The following is a 23,336-nucleotide window of genomic DNA, read 5'->3' as shown; positions in this document are numbered from 1 at the left end:
TTCTTTTTTTATGTGTATGTGCCCTTGTGTAGATATGTGAGTGCCCTTAGTGGGTTGAATCTTGTCATTGTTAGCTTGTGAGTTTACCCCTTTGTGATCTTGTGTTCTTGAGTTTCATTACATGGTATCAGAGCCATCGGCTCTTGATCCTTGGTGGACTTGCTGGTGGTCTTGCCTGTGATTGGTGGACTCCTCCCTTCAAGTGTTCGCGGTGCTCGTGTTGCCAAAGCTCTTGTGTGTGCTTCCTCATTGTTTTATCTTCTCTTCTCCTTTTCTTTCCCATCGTGACTCATTGCCGAAAAGGAGGTTGTCGCCATTGTTCCTATCAAATTCGATGGGACAATTATTCCATGTGGCGACGGCTATGAAGAAGTTTCTTGTGAGAAAGGAGTTGTGGCATCTTATTGATGGCTCTCCACCAGAACATGAACTTTTATTATGAAAGTTAATGGAGTGGAAGAAGCACTAAAGGATGACAATAGAGAGAAGGTCATGTTCAATTATCGGAAAGCCATGAAAGAATGGAAGTTGGACATGCAAAGATCATATCATGGTTCATGAGTAGCATGAATGTAGATACATGTGCAAATATTTTGAAGAGAGGGCCGATGCGAGCTAGTGAAAGACAACCTAGTACAGTAGAAAAATTCTCCCAAATAGAGCAAACAGAACCCTCTAATATCAAGTGCTCTTGCAGGACATCCAAACCACCTGATAGGTTTGCATCTTATGAATCCTCCTCTCTCCAATATAAACCATACCTAGCTCGTATTCACTCGTATTTTGAGCCAAAAGTCTCTAGTCAAGCTAAGGCTTGTCCTAAATGAATTGAAGTCATAAGATTAGAGATAGAGACCCTTGTAAGTTCCAACATGGGAAATACTGAACATGTCCAAACATGGTCAGTGGGTACAAAGAAAAAACTAGGAGTGATGGATTATTAGAAAGATACAAAGCTAGGCTTATAACTAAAGACACTCACAAGAACGTGGAATAGATTATGAGGAAACCTTCATCTCTACAGCTAAGATGCTTGTAGTTAGAGATCTTATATTGGCAGCTTGTATTAAGAATTGGCCAATATACCAAATGGACTATGTCACATAGGTGCGGGTGCGGGTGCGGCACTTTAAAAAAACTTGGGTGCAGGGTGCGGGGAGGATATATATATATATATATATATATATATATATATATATATATATATATATATATATATATATATATATATATATATATATATATATATATATATATATATATATATATATATATATATATATATATATATATATAAACAGTTTTAAGTTAACACTACATGTATTTGTGTGCATTTATGTATTTATATATATAATATAGATAAAAATGGACTTTATTAGGGTTAACTGAATCTACTTTTGGATAGAAATGGACCTTTGTGGTTGACTTCACCTAACACAAAGTTGTGTCCAAGTGTCGCAGCCGCCTGGGTGCGGGTGCGACGCGGGTGCGGTCTCCTATTAGAAGAGTCCGTGCAACATAGCAAATGGATGTTAAAAATGTTTTGTTAAATGGAAATTCAAAAGAAATATTATATATGGTTCTGGCTCCTCGGCTTGAGGTTCCGCCTAAAAAGATTTTTCACCTAAAGAAAGCCATGTATGGCTTAAAACATGCAAGCCATGGTATGACAAGTTTAGTACTATTATAATTAATATTAGTTATAAATCTTATTATGTTGACACTGCATTATTTGTTAAGACCATGGTTGCCAGTTGAGGAAGCGGAAGCGGGAAGCGATACGGGAAGCGGGAAGCGAGGCACTTTCAAAATTTTAGGAAGCGGGGAAGCGGGGGACCACTTAGGAGCGATTCGGGAAGTGTCTCGGAAGCGACCTAGGAAGCGTCTCGGAAGCGACATAGGAAGCGTCTCGGAAGCGAGGGGGAAGCAAAAAAAATAAAAATAAAAAATAAAAAATACAAAAAAATTGAAAAAAACAGGGGAAGCGTGGGGGAAGCGAGGGGGAAGCGCGCTTCCCATTAAAGGGAAGCGCGCTTCCCATTAAAGGGAAGCGCGTCCCCCATTAAAGGGAAACGCGTCCCCATTAAAGGGAAGCGTGCTTCCCAAAAAAGGGGGACGCGCTTCCCAAAAAAGGGGGACGCTTCCCCCCACGCTTCGGAAGCGCGACGTTCCGCGCTTCCGAAGCGCGCTTCGGGGAAGCGCGCTTCCCCTTTTAGCTAGGCGCTTCCGGTAACTCTGGTTAAGACTTCAGATATAGGAATTGTTATATTTTTTCTATACATAGATGACATGATCATCATAAGTGATAAGAAGTAGATAATATTAAGATTAATCTTAAAAATAGTTTTGAAATGACTGATTTTAGTTTTCTAAGATATTTTCTTAGAAAGCCACATAATAGTGACTAACACCTGAAGCGCATATTGCCTATGAAATGCCAACCCAGAGTACACATTTCATATGACATAACACCAAGAGTTCATATTGCCTATGACATAACACTACCTATACTAACAACTATGGACAAAGGTATTTTAACATAACACTCCCCCTCAAACTTACTTACGGTGTAATGGCCGAAAGTTTGCTGAGTTTGCTGAAGAAATGAAAGTATAGAGAGAAAAGAGCTTTTGTGAAAAGGTTCGCTAATTGATACTCCGAGGTCACAGGGTAAAAATATTTTCCTCAAATACTGTTCTAAAACATAATAACAATCCATCTCGATATGCTTGATCCTCTCATGAAAAGTGTGATTGCTTGCTATATAGATAGCACCCATGCGGTCTTAAAATTTTGAAGGTTCGGTCAATTGAAGCCCCATGTCTTCCAAAAGCCTCCTTATCCAAACAATCTTTGAGGTTACAGTAGCTGTCACTTTATGTTCAGTTTCAATTAATGATAATGATATTTTATGCTGCTTTTTGCACTTCTACGAAATCAAGGACTCACCTAAGAAAACACAAAAGCCAGTAGTCGAGTGATGATTATTAAGATCTCTTTCTCAATCAAAGAGGAGGAAAATAAGAAAAGTCCTTCAATACTCTTAAAATAATTCTCATCACAACACTCATATGTTGTGTATTTTAATGGGAAAGTTGCAATTGATTTGCCATATCAACTGCATGAGAGATATTTGATCTGGTTATAAACAAATATGTTAGAACTCTAATCATTTGCGAATACAACTTAGGATCCTCCAATAGAGTTCTATCGCCAATCTTCAGTTTGACATTAATAACCTTTGGAATATCCACTCTTTTCAATAGAAACTCCAAACCTGACAACAATCTCAACTGCAAACTTAGTTTCTGGCAACAAATATCCACGTGGAGGTTTTTTGTTGTGCATATATTGGTGGCTTGAACCACTTTGTATGTATGCATATTTTTGGCATTTCATCAGTAATAAATGTTTTTTTTTATGTTGTGTGTGCCCTGCATGGCTTTATGAATGCCTTTGGTGGCTTAATTCTTGCCATTATTGGGGAGTGAGTTTGTCCCTTTGTGGGTTTGTGATATTTTTGTATTCTTGAGGCTATTTCATTACACAGATAACATAAGTTGAAACCAGCTCATACAAGTGCAGAACCAACTGGAGGGTTGATCAATACAAGAATCAGCACAATACATAATAGTCCCCTCCTATCAAACTACACTTTGATCAGAGTTAGAGAAAACAAATCTAGGGCAGAAAGGTTATTGGTTTCTTTCATTAGTGTTGCACCTTAATCAATGCTGGTGCAAAACTTGGACACGGCTTCCGCAATGTCATGTGCAGTCAACCTCATCGAGGTTCATTTCTCTCCAAAAATGGACTCAGTTAACCCTAACCAAGTCCAATTTTATCTATATTATATACATAATATGTACACACACCATATATATATATATATATATATATATATATACATAAGCACCCCCGCACCCAAGTTTTTTTAAACTGCCGTGTCACACCCGCACCCGCACCCACATCCACATCCACACTTAGGTGACAGTATATAACCAACAAAACAAACTTTAAACAAACTTCAGAACAATAAATAAGTAGAGATATCCAAGTCCTGAAAACAATATTATGTTCCAAAAGAAAAACTGCACCACCTCAATCATCACTCGTCTCCTTGAAGACTTAGAACGACTTTTTTCCATTTGCTTACGAGTAGGGGTGTCAACGGGTCGGGTTTGGTTCGGACCCATGTGGAACCAGACTTGGACCAGATTTTCGGGTATGGTATCAGATCCAGACCCGGGGCTACTATAAGAGAAACCATACCCGGACCCGATAAGAACTACATGAACCATACCCGGTAAAATAATACCTTTTTCATTTTTACATTGAAAAATTGCAGGTCGTAATTGGAACTCGGGTCAGGCCCGGGTTTGGTATAAAATTTCACAACATATACCTGGGTCCATGTATTAATCGGACCTTCGGGTCCAGACCCGGGTCTTTTTATTTGTCACCATACGTGGACCCTATAGGGTTTGGTCCGGGTAGGGTCCGGGTAAATCCGACCCGTTGACACCCCTACTTACAAGAAGAAAAGAAAATGAAGAACATAAACAAGACGATCTATTTAGAATTCATGAAAAATACTCTTCCTTGATTTTCAAAACAACTTGCTTGGTCAATCTAGTTTGCTTTACCATTTTATGAAGATAACTTGTTATATTGAATCTTCTTCCTTAGAAACTTTCAAATGCATGATCATTATGCTTTAAAATCTAAATTCACAAGCTTGTGGGTCTCTGAAAAAAGAGAAGAAGAGCATGAAAAGTGAAGATGTTTGCAAAGTATTAGACAGAAGTCAAAAACTGGCTTTAGCAATTGAAAGGCCTTCACCATTTGTGTCAAATTCTTAAACATAGATAGATATATAACTTTCTAAAATACCATGGATATAGAAATCGACATCTTTTCTGCATTTGGAACTGTACCTTGTGAAGGTGCATTCGGTTAACAATCAGACTCAGATTAGGTACAGGGTTTTACACCTGAACCTGAATCTGAGTGTGAACAAAATCGAAATCCGACTAATATTTGAATCTCGTCATTTGTAAAAGTACATCCACTACTTTAAACTAGCTGATTCGGATTTTCTACTGCCCTTCTCCATCTGAATCTGAACTGGTTCCTAATCCAATTAAGCAGGTTGGGTTCAGAAATCCCACATCCAACAGAATCCATCCTGTTTACATCCTATCCCAATTAATGTGTATTTGCCTGCTATGTGGATCACATCCAACATCTAATCCCTTGACATGGAAAGTAGACAAACATCTTGCAAAAGATGTAATAAGATGCTGACCAACAATCCCTCCTTTCTATGTGAGCTTAATATTATTAAGATAAAAAGAAAATCAAAATACAAAACCATAACATGTCATATCTATGTGCGATGTGTGACTAATGCCTAAAAAGGTGAGCAAATACAAAATTCTAACAGAACAAAATTATATTTGTAAATTTCTTGTAATAGCAACAGCTGGTTTATCTGTATATAAGACTATAAAATCAACATCTAAGCAACCAAAGAGACAAAATCTTTTTTTTCTCGGGAGGGGGGGGGTGGCTAAGGATTGGACTCTCAAAAAAATCTAACAAGGGGGTAAATCATGCTTACTTTTATGCGTGATCCATGGGGGATTGGCGGTGAACCATCAGCATTATTGGGCAAGAAAATCTCCCAAACTCCAAACTCATTCTGCATTCACACGAATTACTAAATACATGATCGTGAAATCATGGACCAGAACATGCAACTTACCAAAAACGATGATTACCTACTGACAAAAAAAATATCAATAACATCAGCATAAAATTCTCCTCATTTTGACTATAAAATCTCATTATACATATATTCTACTAGTAGTATTAGTAATACTGGCAGCAACTCAAAGACTTACTTATTATCAGTCATCTTCCTTCTCCAAAGCATATGTATTTGACAAATTATTGTGAACCAAGCTAGTAACAAATATAACACAATATAAATTTTGATACTCTTATGAATAGAAGAAAAGACTTTCCATCGCTATTTCCATGCACAAGAAATGCTGGATGATTAACCAAGACACAAAAAACTGCAGAATTCTGGAATGAAAGGACATAAAAACTGGTTAAGCTATCACAAATGCACTTTATACAATGACAAATGGTCTAGATCAGCAACTCTACATTTTTTGTTTCCAAGCAAAAGCAAACAAGTTTTGCTATGACAAATGGAAGTTGTCTGTAAAACAGCATATATGAATACAAGATATCCACTATGCTTTCACTTCTTAGCTTTGAAGGCCGAAAACTCAAAGACAAAAGCATACTGTCGACTACTACAATCTGACTAGAAGATTCCAATTGCATGACTTACCTGTGTCATGATATCTGCATTGGGGTTCCAGTTGTTGAAATCTCCTATCAGGCAAGCCGACTGTAAAAAAAATGTACATAAAAAGTTGATTTGGCAGAAGGAAGGAAAATAAACCGCAATTACAAAATTAAAAGTCTAAGTTTCAATCATAAATAAAGGGACTCTTTTCACTCATCAAAGTTGCAAAGTAGGTTGCATAGAAGAAGCACAACTGTAAAAACAGAAGTGCTCTCTTTTGACTCCTCAATGTTGCAAAAGTATCACTGTCTTCCCCAGCATCAAATTGGGAAATCATCGTTTCATGATAAATTTCAAGAGTTAGCAACAATAAGTTGGTTTAATAGATTGTTATAAAGAAATAACAAAATTTCAGTCCATCATTGGATTCTGCAATGCTCAATGGACTGGACCACTTAAGATCAATATGAACAGTTGTTTTCAGTGATTAGAAAAGCTCCTTTGCTTTAATATCTAACCTTGCTTTCAAGAATAGGTTGAAACTTACTCAAATAAAAATGCATTCAGAATGAAGCATAAGAATTTAAAGAAAAGCTTATGGTTAGAAAAACATACGCTAAATATTTTATAGAAGGAATGAGCATGCATTCCTAAAGAACAAGATGCGAGTGAAGCACAATGAGAGGGAAGTGATAGAAAACATCTAGATGGCCTAATTCTGTTATCTTCATCAATAACAGAAAATGCAACGACCTTAGTGCATACGATTCACTGTTGATATGTATTTTTCAGCCATAAGCAATAATGATATGGCTCATAAGAATGGGCATTATATGTAAGGGGTATTCTTGTCATATTACAGATGCCACCATATTATTGTCCTATGTTGTTTGTATAAAGGGTAAATCTGTCAATATTGTTTGTATTGGGCATGTTTGTAGTATGGCCCCTTACAAGGGGCAGTTATGTAAAAAGGTGAAATATTAATACAATTACTTCCTCTCATCAAGCTTGGGTATCACCTTCGCTACAACTTACTCTTAGCAAGCTTCTTCTCCTCACATTGTACATCAAAGCAAGAAGCGAGAAGACTAGAAAGAAAGCATTGTGAGGGAATTCCAAAGAAACTTAATTAGAAAGAGAAGCAGTACAACACTTATATGGGTTAACCTTCCTTCTAACTTCCTATATAGAATAGGATTGAAATGGCCCTCTTACTGTGACCTTTACAACCATATTACAAGAGAGGTTTTAGCATAATCAATTCCAAGTTGTTGACTAGTCTTTTGCCATCAGTCTAGTCTTATATCTCTCAATATAATCATCTGTTGTAATCCTTAACCAATTGCATCTTACTACATTCTTCGTAAATAAAAGCTTTACAAGAGCTCAAACTTGCACTCTTTCTAAAGGATTTAACTCTTCAACCATTATTTGTTGCCTCACTTCATTAGATGCTAGTTCTGCATAAGGATTAGACTCAACATAGGAATGAATTAGGGTTAAATAAGCACAGTGCTTTGGAGAAAATTATTCATATGATACAAAGCAGGTAGGAAGAATAAAAAATCTGAAGCTAGAACATACCTGAGGAGAAAAGGGAGGTAAGTAGATGAGGATGGAGAATCTTGAATTATGTACTCAAACTAAACTAGAAGGAGACCAGAATTGGCCTCTAAGGTCCTTGTCTCCTCCTGGTCTATCTGATCTATAAATGGTATCCCAAAAACATCCACCTATCTCCAACAGTAGGCCTTGCCAAACCTTTTTTTTCAATCTAAGTCTCCTCATGAGTACTTGCATTGCCATTAGCTCCTTCTACTGGATTTGGCACCAAAAAAGAGAAACCAACCTCACTCTCATCATCCTCAAGCTAACCAAAATATAATGTATCTAAAAAAACTACATTTCTGAAAATCCAAAGTTTCCTTTCAACGGGACATAACATTTGTAACCTTTCTGCCCATTCGAAAATCGTAAGAAATAGTATTTTATTGCACAAGGTGATGCATGTATTTATTCAAAATTAGCACAACCATTGGACAGGAAAATATCCAATGAACTATATCAGGGAGTAGTTGCACCTGGTGCCCATATCATTACTAATATGTGTGTGTATGATTATGAACCACAAGTTTTGTGGTATTGTATCTTGACTGTTGCAAATTTAAAATTGCAAAAATTAGCAGTAAAAAAGGGTCACTAGGCTTCACGAATGAAATTCCTCTATTACTAGATTTCACAGCATATATTCCTGAAAAAATTAAGGGGGGGCGGAGTACAGCAATATTTCATTAATTGGATGTCTTGTTCAGAAACTTCTTAGACTCATTTGCTTCTGGCACAACTAATTGCAATCAGTTGTAGCACCTCCACCTGATGTGTGGTATTAAATGCATATTGTTCCTTTTCTATAAGGAAAAAATATATAGAATAGATTCTAAAGCATATGTTCAATAAATGGTGCAAGAAACTAACGGTAATGCATACTGAGGATAGAGTATGTCATGTGGCATACATTTCTACAAGTTGTTTGTTGATGAAAAGGATCAGAATAAAAGAGTTCCTTCATGCTATTGCTTCAATACATAAAAAAAATTCATGCATCCGACAGGAGAAAAAAGAGTGAGGGAGGTGGGCAGCCAAGGGGATGGGGGTGGGGTGGGCAAGGGGGAAAACCTTTGCTCCAGGAGCCCATTCACGATAAGTTATTCCCTCAGCACTGCAAAAACCGAAAAAGTGCAAAACACATTAAAATGATAGCATCACATATCAGATTTCATAAATAGCTTGGATTGCAAAGTGAAACAGGATCATATAGAAAGACATAACTAATTACCAAGACTGTCCATAACAATATGTCAATAAATAACTAGTAGAGATAAACATGTAGTGAAGTACCCTTTAGCAAAAAAAATAACTTGCATGTGTGCTCCAACATCAACCAAGTTGTCATTACATGTGCCACAATGTGAACCAACCCAAATGTTCTGGTCTTTTCTTTTTTTCTTTTTTTCTTTTTTTCTTTTTTTCTTTTTTTCTTTTTTTCTTTTTTTCTTTTTTTCTTTTTTATCTTCTTCGTCCTTTCCTTCTTTGGCTTGCTAAGGCAAGCTGGGGATAAACCCTGATAGGATTCAATCCCATGACCCCTCAGCTAAGATGATGAATCTAACCAATCCAGGTAACAGATTTGACCCCCAAGATGTTTTCATATTGGGCAATCCACAATCAAAGGTTTGTGATTTTAGGAGGAAATCCAGCATTATGCTAATAAACACAATCAAAGCCCACAGTGATGTCAAACTCAATTTTGCGAGCTCAATTTCATGTTAGTTTCAGTTACTAAATACATTTATTATTTACATGAGATATTTATGCCACAGTCATGCAGTGAATCACATTGAAATATCATTGGACGCTTTTGAGAGTATAGATAGATTGACATAGGCATGTTATACTCATTCTTTCCACATTTATTTCATAATTATTCACATGATTCTGCGCTTTTACAATTTCCACTTGTATATAAGATCATTGCAGCACCTCATCCAAGTTAACAAAAAACATGTTATACTCACTCTTTCCACATTTATTTCATAAGTATTCACATTATTCTTCACCTTATGATTTCCACTTGTATATAAGATCATTGCAGCATCTCATCCAAGTTAACAAAAAACAATTCTATTAGTTTTTCTATTAATTCTCACATTACAATCTCACTGCCCATTGTTTAAAAACTTGTGCATCTTATCAACTTCAAAATCCAGTAACCAATCTGCACAAATAATCAACTTCTGTATCATATATATGGGTGTGTAGCATATGTAGTTAGAAGTGCTAGTTGTTGCCTAGGTGCAAGATCTCTAAATAAAATCCTTAGTCGGTGCCTGGTGGGACCATTCAGCCTACTTGCAACAAAAAAATAAAAAAATACAATGATTTCTTAAATTCTTTTTCTTTTTATTCACTGATTCTACACTTGAGACCCTGTATTATTCATTTATATCGGCGAGAATGCCACTTTCTTTAGTTGCAAAATCTGGTGCCTCAAATTCTTTAAATTTATGAATCTTCTACTGGAGCCTGCAATGATGGTGATGGTGCACCTGCACCATGTGTTTTGATAAAATTATGGGGACAACTCTCCCCAAACAAATCTCTTGAAAAAAAACACGTTCCCCAAACAAATCTGAACATATTATATATATATACACACATCAGATGATGTAGGATTGACTGTTAAATAATCCCAACCATTTATGTTCCTCATCCAAGTTTTGTTTTCACCAGTTTGGGGCTAATTTAGACCTGATTAGAGCAAGAATTAGGATCAGGATTCAGGATCAATTTTAAACTTGATTTGATGCATAACCAGAAGCAAATTTTGATCCAGATTTACACATACCTCTAGACCCATTTGGGACCGATTTAGTTTAAAAATTAACCAAGTTTTTCACTTGAGAGTGGACCAGTTTCTTGTCTCAGTCTAGACCTTGTTTTGTGTGTGAATACAATATTTCAACAATTTCATACCTACTTTATAATTCTAATACAACTTTGGATTGATTTTAGCCAATATTAGGTTATTAATACAATCACATAGTTTGTTTCTAAACTCTGGTCAAAATGTGAAGCAATTTATATCTAGTTGTTGACTCATGGTATCCAAATATTTGTACATATTTGATTATCCTGTATGAACCTGAACCTGCACCCAAATCTCAGTCCAAGTTTGAGCCCTGAAAATTGGAGCATAGTAGAATCAGAAGAGGATGCAAATTCAGGACTTTGTTATGGACCCAAAACTTGACCTAAATTTGGAGTAGGGTTCACAAAGTCATCACCCATAACTAACCTGGATTTGGACCAGTTCTGGAAATAAATTCAAGCTAAAACATGGACGTGATTAAATTATAACAGTCAGATGTGTAGTTCAATGAACAAAAGTAGTTGTTGAAGTGCTAAATTCAAAACAAGAATGTCTGGACAACATGAAAAAGATAATCATGAAACTAGTTGGAACCAACAAGACTAAAACCTGAACGTCTGGACAATGTCAAAAGATAATAAGGAAACTAGTTGGAACCAACAAGGTTAGCCAAAATGAGCCATACCTGCGGTTGAATCCAAATTTCTCATATCCACGAGAAAATAAATCCAAACCCCCCTCATTTTTATTAATAAGGTCCCTCAACCTCCTATACTGAGAATATCTGCACATATCACATAATTAAACATGGTATGAAAATCACTAAATAAAAAATATATAAACCTGTCAGTGTAACCTGTCCACGAATCTGTGTTAATAACAAAATATAATAGGAGAATTCAATTCTCCTAACAGGTTAGCAGAAAAATAGTCCCACATCTTGATAAAGAAGTCGATCAGAATCATAGTGCCTCTAAAAAAAATATGATGGACAACCAAAAAATTAGATCAAATATTTGAAGCACGATTGTATAATTTCACATGGAAGAACATGACCCAGTAAAATGAGAATAAAAAACATAAGATATTTGTAGCAAAACAAATGGAGGACATCCACAAAATTAGCTCAAATATTTGAAGCGTGATTGCATAATTTCACATGGAAGAACAAGATACAGAAAAATGAGAATGAACAATACAAATATTTGTACCCAATAAGGATGCAACAAAATACAAGGTGGAAAATTTGCATATTATGAATTCTGATCTTCCCAGATTTGGCAAAAGAATGGCAGCATAAAAGATAAACTATACAAATATAATAGTAATGTTGCAAATTATCCAGATAAGAAGTGTCTTCATCTTGGTCACGTACTGCAACCGCATGATGCCCTCTGACATGCAGCATTTGAACAAGCACCCGTTGAATTCTCGGGCACAAGGGTATGGTTAGACCCCCCAAAAAAAGTGACACCTCAAAATCACAGAGCACATAGCTGCAGCTGACCATTAACAGAGAGAAAAGGTCTTTTCTCTCCGTTTTGAAGAAAGACACTGAGAATCACAAGTGAGTCACTCAATGGAGAACCGAAAACACATAATATTTTCTACTTTTGACTTAGTATTCACAAAACTCCTTGATTAGCAATACGTTTTGGTTATTTACAGTAACAACCATAAATGCTGAAATAGTTTAAAGTATAAAACCTCGTCCTTTGAGCTATTTTAGTCCGACCTCAAAAATTGTTTTGGAGATAGTGTTCTGGAAATATATAGGAACAACTAGGATATCCTACCAAAGACATTTTAACAATCAGCCACATCTCCAAAATCCAAAGTTCATCACGGGCAAAGGTTGAGTAACACTTGTAGCAGCTATCATCACACCCAACAGATTAAGAGACAATACCTTCAGTAAAACATGCTAACAGAACAAAAAGAGAGCAGCTTTTGCAAAGGAGAACCTGAATATGGATGCATGCCATAGAAACAGACAAATACATCAGAATAGATTCCTGGTGACAAAAATAGCAAAGCTCGTCTATAAAGAATTGTTTGCCATTTAGGTCAGCACACAAATGATTTCTTGTTTTCCTAGGATAAGCTGGTGTAGATCAGTTGAACTTCCATTCTAGGGATTATTTCTTGCACAAGATTTATCAGGGATGCAGGTGAACCTGCAAACTCTTGCACTTAAATTCATGAGACAAAAAGTAGCTCGGTCAAACAAAATGTTGATCTTGCTACATCATTCACCATGTTAATGATCAAATTGTAATTAAGTTTTTAATAATTGATAAAATAAATACTGCAAAGTGAACCAAAAGAATATCAAAATCACAACCAAGGGATTCACCCATAAAATAATTGAAAACTTAGAATACATTGGAATGCTTGTGAGCCATTATCAGAAAATGGTAGGAACAACAATTACAAAATCAATCCACTACTATAAGCTCTGCAAATGCTACCTATAGTCAAGATGTGCACGGTAACCTCTCAAAAGTGGATCTATTTCGTATATCCTCTGGCCCGTACCAGGAGGAGGTAAAGACCTCCCTTGAATGTCAAGATCCAAAGCATCCTTCATGGGTTGCTCAATAATTTCTTCAATCACCTAAAATAAATAAAATTAGCATATGGACAAAATACTACAAAAAGAAATCTACAAAGCAGTGCCCCAATGGCTTGAGCTAAATGTAGTAATGTAGATCAAATTTTAGTCACTGAAAAGACATGGAATCATTAAGGATTCTCATCAGTGTTGTTAAAAGCACGACTTGAGGCGCGCCTTGCCTTGAGGCTGGGCCCTCTACGCCTCAAAGCGCCAGCCTAAGGCGTGAAGGAGAAGAATTTTTCAATTATATAATCAGTTTCTCAATCATATAATCAGTTTCTAAGAAGAATTTTTCTATATAATCAGCTTCTCAATAATATAATCAGCTTCTCAATTATATATGTTATATATTTAATTAATTATATAAATCTGTGTATTTGTGTGGAAAACAGATATACATACATGTTACGACATTATATTTTGCTGTTAATCCTGTTATGCTATATAGTTTTTTTCAAAGTTATATAATTTATTTTTAAGTTATATAATTAGTTTCTCAATTATATAATTAGTTTCTCAGTTATATAATTAGTTTTTTAGTTACTGTTTTACAGTTTTTTTAATCAGTGTTTTTAATCCTATTATGCTGTGTAGTTTTTCTCACAGCTATATAATTTGTTTCTAGGTTATATAATTAGTTTCTCAATTATATAATCAATTTCTCAGTTATATAATCAGTTTCTCAGTTACTTTTACATGTTAATCTCATTTTTTTTTATTTGAGATTTTCTATTTATTATTGGTTGTTGCTTCATCAATAAAGCATTTTTTATTTATTTGTATTTTTAGATATTTTTTTATAGTTTTTTTTAAGTTTTCAAAAAAAAATTGAGGTTTACGCCTGGCCTCAGTTTTTGGTGGAGCACCTCGCTACGCCTCAACGATTTTCACAACATTGATTCTCATGAACAGAATTTAAGATACAGTACAGTTCTTGAGAGATAGATCTTTATGTATAGTTATTGAGAAATAGAGCAATTACCAAACCATCCATTAGGTGAAAATAAACTAGGAGATCTATGAAAGAAGCAAATGATTTAAGTTACAGATTTTATATGCTAGGTGCACTTCTTGCTTCAAGTTTGAACACAACAAAATAGGGTCCCTGTCAATCCAGGAATAATAGAGAAATGAAGAATATGATCATTCTTCACTCTCCAATAGAAGCTGAAACAGTTCTTTTTGTGTCAAAGGTATCTTCCAGTATGATGCAGTCAATAGGTTCAGATGAATGTATTGGTATTTGGGTCTTAAATACATGCTAGATGAATAACCAGCAATCCATGAACAAAAAACAGTATACACATATGTAAACATCGATGCATGTATTTTATTTGTGTGTGTGTATGTCACTATCTATGTCAGAGTTGGACCCTTCTTGAGACCTCGCATGGCTGCTGTATGACTGCATTCACAGACATCAGAAAGAATGAAGAAGGTTGAAGAAGAAGGAGAAAGAGAAGAGGGACAGAGGTCAGGTTTTGGAGAAAAGTCCCTTGATGATGTATTTTCGAACTTGGACTTTTATTTAGAGTAAATCTCTTGGACGCTCCTTGGGCTGATCACAAAAATACCCCAGCACCTATAAATAATTTCAAGGTTGGGCTTGCACAAAGAATGGCTAGAATACATATGAAAAACAAGTAACTTACTGCTAGCGCTATGTCCTTGCTGGCTGCTTGAGTACTTCTCACAATCTATCCACTAAGAAGAAGAGGACCAACAAAGCCAACTAACAAGTTGAGACTGATACGATGGTTAAAGTTGCCAAACATTAGCAGCCTCATATCCAAAAAGGTTAGAGATTTGACAAAAACTTGAGACGTTGGAAACAAACATATAGCATGAATCCTTGGAATTCTCTACAGTTTCATGATATTTTACCTCAAACAACAAATTCTTTCGTTGCAACTTCTTAAAAAAACCAAATTGGTGTTTGTAAATTGACAACAGAAACTTGCATCTTCTAAAGAGACATGCTTCAGAGAAAAAAAAATTGGATGGAAGTATTCCTAATTTTTCTGTGCTAGTTTAGAGAGATTTTTTGTCCTCTTACTGGACTATTACTGGTTTTTCACTGAGGAGCTTTTCCTTCCCTTCTATTGTGCTCTGTTTTTATACCAGGCATCTCAGCTGGTGCCATGTTAAAGAGAAAAATAATCTACTAAAAAATATGTAAAATATTGTCCTCAAATTTAAAACAATCATATGGAGCATACTGTACAAATTCAGAGATACATGGCACAATCGAGAGAATAGCAAGAACGCATAGAGTCTAAGAGTATAAGAAGAATAGAAGCTTCATTAGTCTCAAAGAATTAAAGGGTTACAAACAGGGAACGACCCTTATGGATACAGAAAAAGACAAAAATAGTTGACGACAAGCCTTAAAGACTGTTACAAAAATACTCCCCTAGAATAAACATATATACAAGAGTAGAGGGTAGCACACACTCAAGTAATATGAGTATTGCATTCCTCAACACACACAAGCACATCTGCATGAAGCAAGAGAAGACTAATATAAAAATAACATATTAGAAAATGTTAATGTTGCTCTTAGCTTAAAAACAACCATATGGATCATGCAATCACATCTGCATGAAGCACAGAGAATGCCATTATATCCAAAAGAGATTTACTGCTTACACAAACCTCTTTCTCTTCGGAACCAACTTGAAAGTTTTCCTCAGTATCACTAGATGTGGAAATATCAGTCTGGATTTCAGGAACCAGAACCTTATCTGATGTAGTTATGGTTGAAGATGTTGGCTCTGTATCATAAGATGAAGCCCTCCCAGAAAAGATCCTCCCTATAGAAGAGATCTCATGAGCTCTTAGAAATGATAACTAGTTAAATGCATAACAATTGAACACACAACTACCAAAAATATAAGAGTCTAACCATTTCATAAATTCTAGATTAGAAAAAACGTGCATGCACAAAGACACAAAGGAAATGCAAAACAAATAAATTTTCTCCAAAAATCTCAACAAAGCTTTTTGAAAAAGATAAATGCTGGAGAAAAGGTACATCCTTTGCATGCTTTAATTTTAGAAATGAGTTTCTTGTAAAGATATTACTACGTTACCATTATAATTTCATCATAAAATCAAATAGGCAAGAAATTGACCAACTTTACTGAGTAGGACATACGAGCTGGTATGACACAAACTAGACAAATGCAAGAGGCAGCCAACAGCACTTAGACACACAACTGACATTCAGTGACACCTATAGAAGGCATATTAACATCCAATTCACTATTAGCAATACACCTATAGAAGGCATACTAACATCCAATTCACTATTAGCAATAAGTATATCTCGACCATACAAAAAATCAACGAGAATCATTCACTGAATGAACAAAGTTGTGGATGAGTAGAAAGAAGAGAAATTAGGTTGATAACCACTTGGCTAACTCATACCAAACCTTTGTACCCATTTTACACCATACAAGACCTTCCGCAGTGTAGTAACTATCAGAGAGGTCAAGGATCCTTTTACACCTTCTCCAGCACTCCGTTCAAAACTATAATGGTAAGAAGCCACCATTGAACCAAAAAGATGGCTATGATAGAATGTAGGACAGTTAAAGCAGCCACGAGTGCAAATGTCTCTCTATCTATTTCACATTCATTCATGCAATTGTAGGGTGCAAGTCTGTGATGTACATCTTCAAAAATTATGTTAATATTTCTTCACATTCAAACTAACCTCTAACCTGTTAAAGTTGTATGTATATATATAATGTGTATGTGTATATAGAGATATATGTATTTATTTTTTGCTGTTTTGCATTTATAATAGGTAATACCCATTAGGAGTATTTTGGTCTTTTCCTTTTATGTAATAGGTTGTGCCCATTAGGGGTACTTTTTTCCTTTCATTTTATTTATATTTTTGTATTTTTTCAGCTGTTCTAGCCGTTGGGACTAGACCATCAGCTAGCCCCGCATGCACATTGTAAACTAGGTAAATATGGGAGCCTTTCCCATATTTTCTCAATGCTTTTCTTAAGCATTTTCAATAATATTTTATATTTATTTTAGTTGTGCTCTTGCCCATAAGTGGCTTATGTTCTTGATTGTATTCGCCCATAAGTGGCTTGTTACTTTTGTGCACATTCTTGTAATCTTGTAAGCCTATAGTGGCACATATTTGTGCACTTTTTATATTTCATTACATGGTAGCAGAACTTTGGGGCTCTTGAAGTTGAAGATCGTGTGAACAAAGATCTTGTGGAGGTGGTTTGAGTGGTCAAGGTTTCGTTGGTTTGGAAAGCTCGCCATCAACAACCTCCATCTTCTTCTTCTTCTTCTTCTTCTTCTTCTTCTTCTTCTTCTTCTTCTTCTTCTTCTCTTCATCATGGCCGATAAAAAAATTGTAACAGTTGTTCCCATCAAGTTTGATGGGACCAACTACAATATGTGGGTCACTGCGGAGAAAAGAATTTTTGTTGGAAAGGACTTGTGGAAATATGTTGATGGTTTCACACCAAAACCTCAACCTATTCTCACTAAGTTCATTATGGGAGAAGATGGGGTCGACCAAGGAAGAAACTCTTAAAGGAAATGAGAGAGAAAAAGCTCTCTTGGAATACAAGAAGACTTACAAAGAGTGGGAAGTTGGTCATGCCAAAGTTTTTCCCTTTTTATGGAAAGTATGTGTGAAGAACCATGTGCCAACATACTTGAATTCGAAAGAACTGATGAAGCATGGGTCTTCATTAAACAAACCTACATCCAAAAGGATGTTGCACACAAATGGGATTTGTGTGACCGCATCCATAATTTTAAACAAGGGGAAAAGACCCTTAGAGAGTATTACGGCACTCTCAAAAGATTATGAGATCAAATGACAAAAATAAAACCTATATAGCGATGTTCTTCAAAGGAAGAACCAAATCCTTGAAGAACATTTTTTTTAATTTATGAAGGGTCTTAGACCCGAGTAAGAACAAGTTCGGGTCACCATCATCCACCGAAAGAAGATTTCACATTTGCATGAAGTGTTAGCCAAAGTATGTATAGAAGAAACTAGATTGAAGACTATGTCTGAACTAAAAGAGACCAAGGATAATGTGTTGGCCATCTCTAGACCCGATGCCAACATAAATGCATATAAGCTTCCACACTTTACCAAACCGAACTTTGGGAGGCCACGAAATGATAATGGGAGAAAAAAATTTATTTGTCATAATTGTGAGGAACCGAAGCATATGAAGCCATATTACACTAAGTTCAAAGGAAAATATGAGAAAAGGGTGGCGACGGTAGATGTTTCTCAAGAGGACAAGAGTAGAACCAATAGAGATTTCAAATCTATTGAGACCATGATGTTGTCCCAATTGGTGAAGGCCTAATAACCGCTTTTCAAAGGCTTGTTTTCTTCCATCGCGAATGTTGTGGTTTCCTCTTTCTCACTTCCCGATAAGATTACGTGGCTCTTAGATTTTGGTGCTTCCAGTGCTTCTTTTCATATGACTCCCAATAATTCTTTACTTTTTGTTTATAAGACTAATTCAAGTAAATCTAATGTTTTTACAGTCGATGGCTCCTCTCTTAACATAAAAGGAATTGAAATTTTCAAAAAAAAAAACAAATTTTTTATTCCTAAAGTTAGAATTGTTTTAAAACTTAATTTAAATCTTCTTTTTGTTTCTCAAATAACCAACCATGGTTGTAGTATCTCCTTCTCATCATGCCGATGTTTGGTGTAGGATCTCCATTTAGGGAAGCATATTGGGGAAGGCTACAGAGAAGGAGATCTCTATTACATAGATCGATTGATTATTCCAAAGAATTTTTTTGTTATAATGTATAAAAAATGGATATACTTTTGTGGCATTCACGTCAAAATTATCCAATGTACCTCATTTGAGAAATTTTTTGTAATGAAAGTTTTTATTACATTGATTGCATTCTCGAAAAGATGAAAGTTAAATATTTTAAAGAGGGAACATTTTTCGCTACTAAATCACCTGAATTAATACACTTGAATGTATGGGGTCCAACGCCTATTACCTCAAAAGGTGGTTATATTTATTATATAATTTTTATGGATGATTATTCTCGATATACTTGGCTTTACTTTCTTAGGCACAAATACAAAGTAATTGAAACTTTCAAAACTTTTCACAACATTGTTAAAAAATATTTCAATTTTTTACTCTAATTCAGGGAGAGAATTTATGTCAAATGACTTCAAAAAATATTTAGATACCAATGGTATTTTGCACCAAAGATCTTGTGTCATTACACCCCAACAAAATAGATTGGTCGAGAGGAAATATAGGCACATAGTATAAACCACTATAACTCTATTTATTTTAAAATATGTTGTAAAAGAATTTTGGGTCGAGACCTCGCTTACCGTTGTGTATCTCATAAACAGGGTCCCTTCCATCAAACTTCAAAATATTTCTCCTTATAAAAAACTTTACAAAAGTTCTCCTGATTATTCCAAATTAATGACTTTTGGATGTAAATGTTTTGTTCTTAGTTCTTACCAACAAAAATGGCAAACTATCACCCAGGGCAATACTTGTGTTTTTCTTGGTTATGGTGAAAACCCAAAAGGATTTAGATGTTATGATTTCAAAAATGATAAACTTTATATTTTAAGGAATATATCATTTATAGAAAAGGAGAGTTTCTTTGATCAAAATATGCCTAAGAAAGTTAATGACTTCTTTTTTGAAATTTGCTTCCTAAGAGTAATGATGAATCTTTTAAGTATTGATGATATTGGAATAGAACCTTAATCCAATATCCAAGGTGGTGTACATAATGACATAGAAGGAAGTGAACCTATAGTTATTCAATATAGAAGAAGAGAAGATAATAAGCATCCCAATGCAATAGAAAGATACTTCAATATAGAAAATCAAGAACCAAGTACTCTTAGAAGGTCTAATAGAATCCCTAGACCACCAGATAGATTTGTATCATTTTCTGCCCAATATAGAGCTTACTTAGATAAGATATTTTCTTATTTTAAACATAACTTATATAATCAAGCCAAAAATTAGCCTAAATGGATAGGTGTCATGAATAATGAATTAGAAGCTTTAGAGTAGTCTGAAACCTAAGAAATAAAAGATCTACCTAATGAGAAGAAGATCATAGGTTGTAGATGGATTTACAAAGTAAAAACCAAAAGTGATGGTGTCTTAGAAAGATATAAGGCTAGGTTAGTGGTCAAGGGATATTCCCAAGAGTATGGTATAAATTACAATCAAACCTTTGTGTTTGCAGCCAGTTGACCTCAGTTAGAACCCTTATAGTCGTAATTGCTATTAAGAATTTGCCCATCTATCAAATGGATGTCAAGAATGCCTTCTTAAATGGTGAATTAACGGAAGAAATTTGTATGGACCTACCACATGGATATAAGGTTGTGTCTGGAATGGTTCTTTATCTATAAAAAGCAATGTATGGTTTGAAAGCTTGGTACGATAGATTGAGATTTGTTATGATTAAGCTTGGCTACAAATCCAGTTATATTGATATTGCCAAGTCTATTAAGAAGCTTGATGCAGGTATTGTTATTCTGCTTCTCTACATTGATGACATGATCATTACTAGAGGAGACAAATAGGAAGTTAGTTACATTAAAAGTATTCTTAAACAAAACTTTGAAATGACAGATTTAGTGTATAGATTTTTTTGGGGGATTGAGGTAGCATATTCTCCAATGGTTATTTACTGACTCAATCCAAGTTTGCCACTGAGATTATTGGCAAGTCGAGAATTACTAATGAGAAGAGGGCGGATACTTCTGAAGTAATTAAGGTCAAGATAAAGATAGATGATGCGGCACCCTTAGAAGATCTCACTCCATTCTGTCAAATGATTGGAGCTCTCACCTATTTGACAATTACCTGACCTAACATATTTCATGTCAGTTTCAGCACTCTCCCACTACTGTGCATATAACTGTTGTGATGAGAATTATTAGATATCTAAAAAATTCTGTTTTTAGGGGTCTTTTATTATCTTCCTCCTCTCCACTTTAATTAATTGCATATTTTGATTGTAACTATGTAATATCGCGTATTTTCACACTTAGTTAACTTTGAAGATTTTCAAAAATTTGGCTGTCTAGGAGAAAAATCGTTTGGGGCTCAATTTTTAGACTAATGTCTTTGAGTCTGGGGTTGTCCCAGGTCCCATCGACAAGGTCGTAACGAGCCAATCGAAGCGAGATAAAGAGTTTTATTTTTTACTTTTAAATTCAAGCAAAATTTGGGTTATTTTCAGGCAAAATTCGAAATTTGATATTAGTGTAATATGTCGTTGGATGTGTCTCGAAATTGTTGAGCACAACAGTATGTTACTTTGTCGAATTCGAGTTCCGGTTGGCCGAAAAATTCATTTTTCTAAAAAAAAGAGCAGTTTGTCAGTTTAGATCCGAATTTGGATTAGACTGGATCCAATGGGTTTGGTCCGAATTAATATGGATCTGGACTCTATCCAAGACCCATATTAATCTGGATTTGGTCCAGTCCAAAATCCATATGGATTTTTGGAGATGGATTTGGATCTTAGATCCGGATCCATATCCAAATCCATGCCCAACAATTTTCGAGCTTTAAATTGATCTAAAAGCTTTAATTTGGAGTTAAATCAAGTTAAGAAGTCTCCTAAGTGAATTTGTCTATTTTTGGAAGCTTTTAAATAATTATTAATTAATTAATAATTAATTAATTTTTATTAATTCCGAAATTTGTATTTTAGGGTTGAGAAGGACTTCTTAATAGAGTCCTTACTCATGCCTAAAAAGGCTTGAAAAGTTTTAAGAAAGGATTTTTAAAAAAATAAGAAACTTTGAAAAAAAGTCAAAACAAGAGAGTTGAAAATTTTTTAGAAAGATTAGGAGAGAATCCTAAGGAGGAAACTCTCCTTCTCCCACCCATTTAGAGAGGGCTGGAGAAGGGAGAGGGCATAACTCTCCTTTTCTTTATAAATAGCCTCAAAAAAAAAAGGAAAGAGAAAGGAAGAAAGAGAGAAGGAAAGAAAAGAGAGGAAGGAGAGGAGGAGGAGAAGAGCCACTCCAGCCCTCCACCCATGTTTTTCAACATTCACTCATATTTTTCTTCACTTTTTTATTCAAGGTATGGGTTTTCTCTCTTGAATCAAATGAGAAATTGATATGGATCAGATTTTCATGCAATAATTTGATGAAAAATCATGAAAAAAGTGTTTAAAACCCCGTTTTTATAAATATACATGAAGGGGGATGCATGGATCCTCCTCCATGGTAGTATTCTTGAATATCTCTATTCTTTCAAAGAAATAAAATTTTGTATATGTAAAAACAGAAATTTTATTGGTGGTTTGTAGTCTATTTTGGTTGGTGAATGCACCAGGATGCTCCCATGTCTATCATCCATTTGCTGCATATGCCCCATCAGGAAAGATGTGAGAAGATAACTGCCTAATATATTAATCGGAGGCTCTCTTGATTGACTGCACCTAAGTTATGCTCGGTTTCTTATTGAGCATTGATGTATTCTTTCTTTTTATTTCCTGGTTTATAACAGTTTAAGTGGCAGACCTTTACTCGCGTCATATAGAAATTTCAGCAATGATCATGCATGGTGAATCAGGCTATGTTTTGTGAATAAGGCTCCACTTTTCATTGTAACCCAAATCACTGTATTTTTATAATTGTTTTCTTTAGTGGTCAGAAGCACGTTAAGTTAGCTGAAGTAAATTCCTCTGACTTTTTGCTTATTGACAGCACTGAGGTATGAGATTTAAACTGCACCGTGTATGTTAGAAAATGATGTACCAGTGTAAGCAATGTTCTCCTTGGATTCTTATTGCTTTTGTTGAGAAACGGAATGAGCATTGTCTTTCACTCTCAATGCCCTTCTCCTCGCTTTTCCACCCTCATCTTTAATGTATTGAATTTAAACAGAATCCTGTACTCTAACTGTCAGGCCCATAAC

General features: G+C 35.2%; 1 protein-coding gene across 1 annotated transcript in view; it reads right to left on the bottom strand.

The window, feature by feature from the left end:
• The window catches only part of LOC149838059 (1,4-alpha-glucan-branching enzyme 1, chloroplastic/amyloplastic-like), a 120,831-nt gene that overhangs the window by 87,910 nt on the left and 9,585 nt on the right, over window positions 1-23,336 (bottom strand). The window contains exons 2-7 of the mRNA XM_090006348.1: window positions 16,030-16,187; window positions 13,229-13,374; window positions 11,443-11,541; window positions 9,005-9,047; window positions 6,368-6,427; window positions 5,624-5,704 (exon numbers count right to left, since the gene is read on the bottom strand). Of these exons, the coding sequence (XP_089862474.1) occupies window positions 5,624-5,704; window positions 6,368-6,427; window positions 9,005-9,047; window positions 11,443-11,541; window positions 13,229-13,374; window positions 16,030-16,187 (587 nt within the window). The remainder of the gene's footprint in view (window positions 1-5,623; window positions 5,705-6,367; window positions 6,428-9,004; window positions 9,048-11,442; window positions 11,542-13,228; window positions 13,375-16,029; window positions 16,188-23,336) is intronic.

This window comes from Nuphar pumila, chromosome 5 (genome assembly GCF_984573655.1).
Source record: "Nuphar pumila chromosome 5, dmNupPumi1.hap1.1, whole genome shotgun sequence".
NCBI lineage: Eukaryota > Viridiplantae > Streptophyta > Magnoliopsida > Nymphaeales > Nymphaeaceae > Nuphar > Nuphar pumila.
Note: the sequence above shows the minus strand (reverse complement) of the source record. Positions and strands in the feature narration are given on the sequence as shown.